At 42.7% G+C, this 10,696-nt stretch overlaps 1 protein-coding gene across 5 annotated transcripts in view; it reads right to left on the bottom strand.

The window, feature by feature from the left end:
• Positions 1-1,467: 1,467 nt before the first annotated feature.
• The window catches only part of LOC129709288 (synergin gamma-like), a 51,825-nt gene continuing 42,596 nt past the window's right edge, over positions 1,468-10,696 (bottom strand). For 4 of the 5 annotated variants that reach the window (XM_055655557.1, XM_055655561.1, XM_055655560.1 and 1 more), the window contains 3 exons: positions 6,847-6,948; positions 5,386-5,539; positions 1,468-1,773 (listed from right to left, as the gene is read on the bottom strand). In XM_055655557.1, the coding sequence (XP_055511532.1) occupies positions 1,718-1,773; positions 5,386-5,539; positions 6,847-6,948 (312 nt within the window). In that variant the 3' untranslated portion in view covers positions 1,468-1,717. The remainder of the gene's footprint in view (positions 1,774-5,385; positions 5,540-6,846; positions 6,949-10,696) is intronic. The other variant, XM_055655558.1, reaches the window with a different exon arrangement.

The raw sequence follows: 10,696 nt of genomic DNA, 5'->3' as shown, positions 1-10,696 counted from the left end.
TTAAACTGTGACCTCTTGTTCTGGACTTGCCCAACATCGGGAACAATCTTCCTGCATCTAGCCTGTCCAACCCCTTAAGAATTTTGTACGTTTCTATAAGATCCCCCCTCAATCTTCTTAATTCTAGCGAGTACAAGCCGAGACCATTAGCCATAACAAATCTCTCTTTTCAGCAGAAAGCTGCAACTACATCCAAATAAATCTGTCCTGGAACACTAACATGTTCTTGGCAATATCGAAAAAAATCTCTGTGCATGTACAGCTAAGGGTTATCTTAATAATAGGAAGATGTGTGACTGTGATCCTCTCCTAAATGGACATAATAGAATCTAAAACATAGGTTTTCAGTGCTATTCAATAATACTTATGTTTCTATTATCTTAAAACAAAGCATACAATATCACAAACAACAGCATGCTTAATGCCATTTAAAAACATATTTTCAAATGAGGAAAGCAAACATAAAAGCACAGAACAGATTAAACAATACAGAAATCAAACCCGCAGATTGTAAACAGACCCAGTAACTGACAAATGTAGATGTACATTAGGTGTTCTACCACATCGAGAGAATATAACTAGTTTGTTAACTGGAATGTAACAAATGTAGATGTACAGTTAATGGTGTGACACCTAGCAGGATTGATGTATCAAGGGATCTTGGAGTCTAAGTCCATAACACCTTGAAAGTGGCAACACAAGTAGATTGAATGGTGAAGAAGGCATTAGGTAATCTTGCCTTCATTGGTCGGGGCACTGAGTCATGCTGTAGCATGGTGGCATTTGGAGTATTGCACGCAGTTCTGGTGGCCCCATTACGGGAAGGACATGGAGGCTTTTGAAAAGGTAAAGAGAAGGTTTACCAGAATGATGCCTGGATTTAGCTACAGTGAGAGGTCGGACAGATTTGGTTTGTTTTCTCTGGAATCCTGGAGGTTGAGGGGACTCCTGATAGACGTATATAAAATGATGAGAGATATAGATAGGGTGGACAGTCAGAACTTTATTCCCAGGGTGGAAAAATCAAATATCGGAAGGCATAGCTTTAAGGTGAGAGGGGCAAAGGGAATATGTTTGTAATTTACACAGAGGTAGTGAGTGGTGGTGGCTAATATGGGTGGTGGTAGAGTCAAAAAATACGATAAGTTTGGGATAGACACATGGATATGTAGAAAATAGAGAGATATATATCACATGCAAGCAGATACTGTAATGTTGTTGGGACAAAGCACCTGTTTCTGTACTGTTCTATGCTTCATGAATACTGGGGCAGAGAAATCCCATGAAGGTGGGTAAACGTGGCCAAATGGTGTTGGACTAAACTAAATTCATATCCTGGCCAAGTTCGAGTGTAACTATAACCACAACTTGTGTAGTTTCCCTCCAAGATTACTCAATTTACTACTGTTCATAGATTGCTAGTTTTGTCAACTGTTTTAGACAGAAAAGAAAATCACCAATACCTCATTTTTATTCAATTATTTATTTCAAAATAACTGAATGTATTCTCGTATTTAATACAAAGTGCTTTTGACAAAATTATTAATTTGGTTCCAAGAATAAATAGAGTGCACAGTCATTGAGGTGGAGGAAGAATAGTCGTCACAACTGATGACCAGGCAATTCAGCACAGGAAGAGCAAGGCTCCGAAGTCTGAGATCTTTCTTCAGCTGCAATAAGACCTGGTAAATTGGAATCCACGCAGTTTAACCAGAAGTTAGCACAGCTGGCGTGATAGTGACAACTGTTGTAAAGCACTGTATTTGCCTTGCCCTGTAAAGAGAAAGAAAAGTAAAACAATTCTGCTCAGGATATACTCTCAGAATAATCCCCACAGATTGAAAACTTTAAACCATTCATTCCAAAACCTGCAGCATTTTCTTTACTTTAGTTTAGTTTAGATATGTACACAATCAGTCCCTTTAGCCCACTGAATCCGCGCCGACCAAAGATCCCCGACACTACACACAAGGGACAATTTACAATTTTTACTGAAGCCAATTAACCTACAAACCAGTACGTCTTTGGAGTGTGGGAGGAAACTGGAGCACCCGGAGAAAACCCACGCCGTCACGGAGAGAACGTACAAACTCTGTACAGACAAGCATCCGTATTCTGGATCGAAACCGGGTCTCTGGCGCTGTAAGGCAGCAACTCTACCGCTGCAACACTGTGTCACCCATTAATATGAGTATTAATAGAGCACATCTGTAGTGGCCATTTGGCTTGTTTTGTGTGTCATTAATTATGGCATGTGTCTTTAAATTTTAGACTGGCCGTTATATTGTGGGTGGGATTTAGGACGTATTTTAAGGCATGTTTTGAGTTAGGTTTCTCGCGCAGAAGCTTAGTGTTTGGTTTACTTTGGGACCAGCATGGAGAAGGTTTACCCTTGCCCATGCAAAGTGTAACGGAGACACGAGGAGTTTTCTAACGATTAAAGCGATAAGCTGTAGTTCGATGAAGATTATAGTGTACGAGTCAGAAGAAGTTTGGATGTAGCTTATTGTTACATCCAAACATATAAGACTCTCCCACGAGTGGAGGACACAAACAATCTTTCTGATACACTAACGGCCAGAGGATCTGGGGTGATGGAGGAACTGAAGGAAAATCACATTAGGAAGGAAATGTTGTTGGGTAGACTGATGTGACTGAAGGCTGATAAATCCCCAGTGTCTGATGGTCTGCATCCCAGAGTACTTAAGGAAGTGGCTCTAGAAATCTAGAAATCGTGGATGCATTGGTGATCATTTTCCAATGTTCTATAGACTCAGGATCAGTTCCTGTGGATTGGAGGGTAGCTAATGTAATCCCGCTTTTTAAGAAAGGCGTGAGAGAGAACACAGGGAATTATAGACCAGTTAGCCTGACATTGGAGGTGGGGAAGATGCTGGAGTCAATAATATAAGATGAAATAGCGGCACATTTGGATAGCAGTAGCAGGATCGATCCGAGTCAGCATGGATTTACGAAGGGGAAATCATGCTTGACTAATCTTCTGGAATTTTTTGTGGATGCAACTAGGAAAATGGACAAGGGAGAGCCAGTGGATGTAGTATACTTGGACTTTCAGAAAGCATTTGATAAGGTCCCACATAGGAGATTAGTGGGCAAAATTAGGGCGCATGGTACAGTGCTGACATGGATATAAAATTGGTTGGCAGACAGGAAACAAAGAGTAGGGATTAACGGGTCCCTTTCAGAATGGCAGGCAGTGACTAGTGGGGTACCGCAAGGCTCGGTGCTGGAACCGCAACTATTTACAATATACATAAATGATTTAGATGAAGTGATTCAAAGCAACATTAGCAAATTTGCAGATGACACAAAGATGGATGGCAGTGTGAGGAGAATGCTGTGAGAATGCAGGGTGACTTAGACAGGTTTGGTAAGTGGGCAGATGCATGGCAGATGCAGTTTAATGTGGATAAATGTGAGGTTACCCACTTTGGTAGCAAAAGTAGGAAGGCAGATCATTATCTAAATGGTGTCAAGCTGGGAAAAGGGGAAGTACAATGGGATCTTGTGGTCCTTGTTCATCAGTGAATGAAAGTAAGCATGCAGGTACAGCAGGCAGTGAAGAACATGAATGGCATGTTGGCCTTCATAACAAGAGGAGTTGAGTATAGGTGCAAAGACGTCCTTCTGCTGTTGTACAGGGCCGTAGTGAGACTACACGTGATGTATTGTGTACAGTTTTGGGCCCCTAATTTGAGGAAGAACATTCTTGCTATTGAGGGAGTGCAGCGTAGGTTTACAAGGTTAATTCCCGGAATAGCGGGACTGTCATTTGCTGAGAGAATGGAGCGGCTGGGCTTGTATCCTCTGGCGTTTAAAAAGATTATCTTATTGAAACATATATGATTATTGATGGTTTGACACGCTAGAGGTAAGAAACATGTTCCCGATGTTGGGGGAGTCCAGAACCAGGGGCCACAGTTTAAGAATAAGGGCTAAGCCATTTAGAATGGAGACAAGGAAATACATTTTCTCGCTGACAGTGGTGAGTCTGTTGATTTCTCTGCCTCAGTGGGCGGTGGATGCCTCTGGATACTTTCAAGCGAGAGCTAGATGTAGCTCTAAAGATAGCTGAGTCAGGGGATATGGGGAGAAGGCAGGAACGGAGTACTGATTGGGGTACTGAACGGAGTAGATTGAATGGCGGTGCTGGCTCGAAGGGCCGAATGGCCTGCTCCTGCACCTATTGTCTATTGTCTAGTAAAAGCATCCTCTCCTCATCCAAGCCTTTCATTATTCTGTACGTTTCAATGAGGCCACCCCTCGTACTTCTAAACTCCAGCAAGTACAGGCCCAGTGCCATCAAACACTTGTCATAGGTTAAGCTACTCATTCTTGTAAACTACCTCTGAACCCTCTCCAGAGCCAGCACATCCTTCCTCAGATATGGTGCCCAAAATTGCTCGCAATATTCCAAATGCGGTCTGACCTACGCCTTATAGAGCCTTAGCATTACATCCCTGTTTTTGTATACAAGCCCTCTCAAAATAAATTAGCATTGCGTTTGCTTTCTTTACAACTTATTCGACTTCCAGATTAACTTTTTGGGAATACTGCACCAGCTCCCAAGTCCTTTTGTAACTCCGATTTCTGGATTCTCTCCCCATTTAGAAAATCATCTACACCTTTATTCCTACTACCAAAATGCATGATTCCACACTTTGCTACACTATATTCCATCTGCCCACTCTCCCAACCTATCCAAGATCTTCTGCAGAGTTCCTGCTTTCTCTACACTCCCTGCCCCTCCACCTACTTACGTATCATCCGCAAACTTGGCCACAAAGCCTTCAATCCCCTCATCCAAATCATTAATGTACAACGTGAAGAGCAGTGGCTCCAGCAACGAGCCCTGCGGAACTCCGCTAGTCACTGGCAGCAAACCAGTAAAAGCCCCCTTTATTGCCACTCTTTGCCTTTCAGCCATTCAGCCAACCTGATATCCATGCCAGTATCTGTCCTTTGATACCATGGGCTCTCATGTTCCTCAGCAGCCTCCAGTGGCAACTTATCAAAGGCTTTCTGAAAATCTAGGTACACAACATCTACTGACTCTCCTTTGTCTGTCCTGCTATTTACTTCTTCAAAGAATTCCAGCAAATTTGTCAGGCAAGATCTCCCCTTCACAAAGTCATGCTGACTGGCCTATTTTATCATGAACTCTGTAACCTCATCCTTTATAATGGAATCTAAAATCTTACCAACCACCAAAGCCAGACTAACCGGCCTAGAGTTCCCTCTGTTCTGTTTTGCTCCCTTCTTGTGCAGTGGGGTAATATTGACAATTTCCAATCATCTGGAACCACTCCTGACTAGTGATTCTTGAAATATCACTATCAATGCATCCACAATATCCAAAGCCACCTCTTTCAGAACCATAGGTTGCAGTCCATGTGGTCCAGGGGACATCCACCTTCAGCCCTTTCAGCTTCCCAAGCACCATCTCCCTGGTAATAGCCACTCCACTAACTTCCATCCCGACTCTCTTGAATTTCAGGCATGTTGCTGGCATCTTCCACTGTGAAGATTGATGCAAAAAAAGTTATTCAACTCCTCTGCCATTTCTTTATTCCTCATTATATTGCTACTCCTGCATCATTTTCCAATGGTCCAATGCCCACTCCTGCCTCTTTCTTACTCTTTATATAACTAAAGAAACTTGCTATCCTCATTTCTATTATTAGCTTGCTTACCTTCATATTTCATCTTTTCTCCCCCTATTGCCTTTTTAGCTACCTCCTGTTGTTCTTTAAAAGCTTCGCAATCTTCTGGCTTCCCACTACTCTTTGCAATGTTATATGTCTTCTCTTGCAAATGTATAACCATATAACCATATAACAATTACAGCACGGAAACAGGCCATCTTGACCCTTCTAGTCCGTGCCGAACACATAATCTCCCCTAGTCCCATATACCTGCGCTCAGACCATAACCCTCCATTCCCTTCCCATCCATATAACTATCCAATTTATATATTAGTATATTTTCCTTGTTTTTCTTGTCAGCCACAGTCACCTCTTTCTCTTTCTTCCTTTTTGGAATGAAAAAATCCTGCATCTTCCGAATTATTCCCCGAAATTCCTGCCATTGCTGTTTCACTGTCATCCCTGCTAGGGTCCCTTTACAGTCAACTTTGGCCAGCTCCTCCCTCATGCCTATGTGGTCCCCTTTGCTCAGTTGTAATACTGACACATCTGATTTCACCTTCTCCTTCTCAAATTGCATTCAAATTAAAATTTATGATGCAGTGGTCGCTACTTCCTAGTGGTTCCTTTGGCCTGCTGCCCTCTGGAAGGCGCTATAGGTGCATCAAATCCAGGACAAATAGACTCAGGAATAGTTGCTTTCTGAAAATTATAACTACTCTTAATTCAAATTCACACATGCACTGACTTCACAGCCCAACACCCGGTCTTCCATCTGTATATATGTATATAGCGCCGCAGAATTGTGCACCTATCCCCCCCCCCCTTCTCCCTTCCGTTTTTGTTTTTCTGTTTCTTGTTTTTTGTACTAAATTATATGTATGCACTGAGTATGAGCAGCTTTTAATTTCATTGTACATGTATAGTGACAATAAATGGCATATATATATCTATATCTTTACCTTGAATTCCCTTATCCAGTTATTTGAAAGCTGATAAGATAAAGGTATATCGAGGAAAGAACAAATTCTCAAAGCAAACTCATTTGGTGCTGACAATCCACGCACACATGGAGAATATTATGTAAACCCGCTCAATGACCTGTGTCCATTCAAATTTAGCGAACTGTCCCATGCTTCAATACAGCAACAAATAGCCGTTCAGAATAGTTTGTACTTGCATTTAGTTCATTCCCTGTTCTGAATAGACACACTCCACAGGTTCTGATCGGCCCATTTTCTGAATCAGTTGCAGGTGAACAGACAGGGGTCAGTTCAGAAGACTGCAAAATAAAAGAAGAGAAATCTCCAGTTAGCTGGGTAATCGCTGCTTGCTCTCATCAACAAATCAGATGTACCTTTTCCACTGGGATTAGGTATATGATTAGGGTATTACAGGAGAAGTCACTGCAGCAATGCATAAAAATAACCAAACTAACGCATCTCCTTGCAAACACCAAAACTGTCCTGGAGATTACAGTGCATAACCAGGCCCATATCCATGCTGATAAAACATTTTTACCCATCTACCCCATACATTTTATATACTTTTATCGCCCTCCCTCGCTCCTGGGAAATCAAACCCCATCTATCCAATCCCTCCCTGCATCTGATGTCTCATCATCCTGGCAACATCCTGGTGAATCTCTTGTCCGTTCATTCCAGTTCAACAACATCCTTTCTAGAGTGATCAGATCTGTGCACAATACTCCGAGTGCAGCCTTTATATGCTATGGCCAGATGCAAGCATACCACATGACATCTTCACAATCTTATCCATCTTTGTTGCCATTTTCAGGGAATTATAAGTTCATATGTCTTAGGATATTCAGCCTATCGAGTCTACTCCGCTATTCAATCATGGCTGATCTATCTTTCAATCTCAGCACCATTCCCCTACTTTCTCCCTGTCATTTTTCACATCTTTACTAATCAAGAATCTATCAAACGCCACTTTAAAAATACAGAAAGACTGGGCCTCCACGCTCTCTGTGGCAATTAATTCCACAGATTCACCACCCTCTGGCTAAAGAAATTCATCCTCATCTCCTTTCTAAAGGTACGTCCTTTTATTCTGAGTGTGTGTTCTGATCCTTGACTTTCACTAGTGGCAACATCCTCTCCACATTCACTCTATCCAGGCCTTTCATTATTCGGTAAGTTTCAATGAGATCCCACTCAACCTTTTAAACTAGTGTGAGACAAAAATGCTGGAGAAACTCAGCGGGTGAGGCAGCATCTATGGAGCGAAGGAAATGGGTAACGTTTCGGGTCGAGACCCGTCTTCAGACTGAAAAAGGGTTTTGGCTCGAAACGTTGCCTTTTTCCTTCGCTCTGTAGATGCTGCCTCACCCGCTGAGTTTCTCCAGCATTTTTGTGTACCTTTCATTTTCCAGCATCTGCAGTTCCTTCTTAAACTCTAGTTAGTACAGGTTCAGTGCCATCAATATATAATACAATGCACAATACAATACAATATACAATATTTATTCATTGTCATTTGAACCTCAATGAGGCTCAAACAAAACTCGGTTTCTACAGCCATCCAAAAAGAAACAATTTCTACAAGACACACAAACAATTCAATTAAAAGAACACAACAAACTATATTCAACTGGACAAAAAAAATAAAAAAAGACAGACAGGCTGCAGGGGCCGCTGCAACGTGAGTCGTGCCGCCAACCGCAAATCCTCATCATACGTTAACCCAAGCATCCTTGAGATCATTCTCGTAAACCTCCACTGGACCCTGTCCTGTGCCAGCGCATCCTTCCTCAAATATGGACCCAAAACGGCTCACAATATTCCAAATACGGCCTTACATCCCTCGGCATTACATCCCTGGTTTTATACCACCGGGTGGCGCCGTTCAATGGCAGCCTCGCCAACAGTCTGTCTCGTCCTTTTCTTTCTTTGTTGTGAAATGTATGTTTTAGTGCATCTTTAGCTTTGTGTTATGTCGGGGTGGGTTGGTGGAAACTTTTTTTAATCTCTTTCCTCGACGGAGATGGGATTTTTTTCCCGTATCGGCCTAACATCGAGGAGCTGGCGTCCACTTGCTGGGGATCGACGTTGGGAGCATTGGTCGCCCCGCTCGCCCCACGGGAATTTCGATCACCCCAACGTGGGAGTTTCGATCGCCCCAAGGCGGGAGTTTCGATCGCCCCAAGGCGGGAGTTTTGATCGCCGGCTGCAGGAGCATTGATCGCCCCGAATGCGGATGGTTCAACTGCCCCGTCCACGGGAGAATAAGGAGGAAAGAAGATAAGACTTTATTGCTTTCCATCACAGTGGGGAATGTGGGGGAGCCGCTGTGGTGGATGTTTATGTTAACTTTGATGTAGTTAGTTGCCTTTTTCTGGAATGATTGTACAGTAAATCAAATTTCACTGTACCTTAAATGGTACACGTGACAATGAAGGGGCATTGAACCATATTCTAGTCCTCTCAAAATAATTGCTAACATTGCGTTTGCCGTCCTTACTACTCATTCAACCTGCAAATTAACCTTTTGAGAATCCAGCACCAGCACTCCCAGTCCCTTTGCAGCTCCGATTTCTCAATCTTCTCCCCATTTAGAAAATAGTCTATGTCCTTATTCCTACCACTAAAGAACAAGACCGCACATTTTGCCATCTGTAGTCCATCTGCCATCTCTGTGGCCACTCTCCCAACCTGTTCAAATCCTTCTGCAGACACCCTGCTTCCTCAACACTACTTGCCCCTCCACCTATCTTCGTATAATATAACCATATAACCATATAACAATTACAGCACGGAAACAGGCCATCTCGGCCCTACAAGTCCATGCCGAACAAAATTTTTTTCCCCTTAGTCCCACCTGCCTGCACTCGTACCATAACCCTCCATTCCCTTCTCATCCATATGCCTATCCAATTTATTTTTAAATGATACCAATGAACCTGCCTCCACCACTTCCACTGGGAGCTCATTCCACACCGCCACCACTCTCTGCGTAAAGAAGTTCCCCCTCATATTACCCCTAAACTTCTGTCCCTTAATTCTGAAGTCATGTCCTCTTGTTTGAATCTTCCCTATTCTCAAAGGGATCTGCAAACCTGGCCACAAAGCTATCAATTCCATCATCCAAATCATTAATATAAAACATGAAACGTGGTGGACCCTGCAGTGACCCCTTTGAAACATCACTAGTCACTGGGAGCCAACCAGAAAAGGACAACGACCCTAACCACACAGCCAAGACAACGCAGGAGCGGCTTTGTGACAAGTCTGTGAATGTCCTTGAGTGACCCAGCCAGACTTGAACCCATACAACCATATAACCATATAAAAATTACAGCACGGAAACAGGCCATCTCGGCCCTACAAGTCCGTGTCGAACAACTTTTTTTCCCTTAGTCCCACCTGCCTGCACTCATACCATAACCCTCCATTCTCTTCTCATCCATATGCCTATCCAATTTATTTTTAAATGATACCAATGAACCTGCCTCCACCACTTCCACCGGAAGCTCATTCCACACCGCTACCACTCTCTGAGTAAAGAAGTTCCCCCTCATATTACCCCTAAACTTCTGTCCCTTAATTCTGAAGTCATGTCCCAATCGAACATCTCTGGAGGGACCTGGAAATAGCTGTGCATCGACGCTCCCCAGACAACCTGACAGAGCTTGAGAGGATCTGCAGAGAAGAATGGGAGAAATTACCCAAATACAGGTGTGCAAAACTTGTAGCATCATACCCAAGGAGACTTGAGGCTGTAATCGCTGCCAAAGGTGCCTCAAGAAAGTACTGAGTAAAGGGTCTGAATGCTTATGTAAATGTGATAGTTCCGTTTTTTCTTTTTAATTACCATGCAAAAATCTTTAAACACCCATTTTCACTTTTTTTTATCATGGGGTACGGTGTGTAGATTGATGATAAAACAAAAGAATTGAATCAATTTTAGAATAATGCTGCAAAGTAACAAAATATGAAAAAAGTGGAGGGATCTGAATACTTTCTGAATGCACTGCATAACATCTTTAGTTCAGTACCCATCACAAATCT

Source organism: Leucoraja erinacea, chromosome 25, assembly GCF_028641065.1.
Source record: "Leucoraja erinacea ecotype New England chromosome 25, Leri_hhj_1, whole genome shotgun sequence".
In the NCBI taxonomy this organism is placed as follows: domain Eukaryota; kingdom Metazoa; phylum Chordata; class Chondrichthyes; order Rajiformes; family Rajidae; genus Leucoraja; species Leucoraja erinaceus.
Note: the sequence above shows the minus strand (reverse complement) of the source record. Positions and strands in the feature narration are given on the sequence as shown.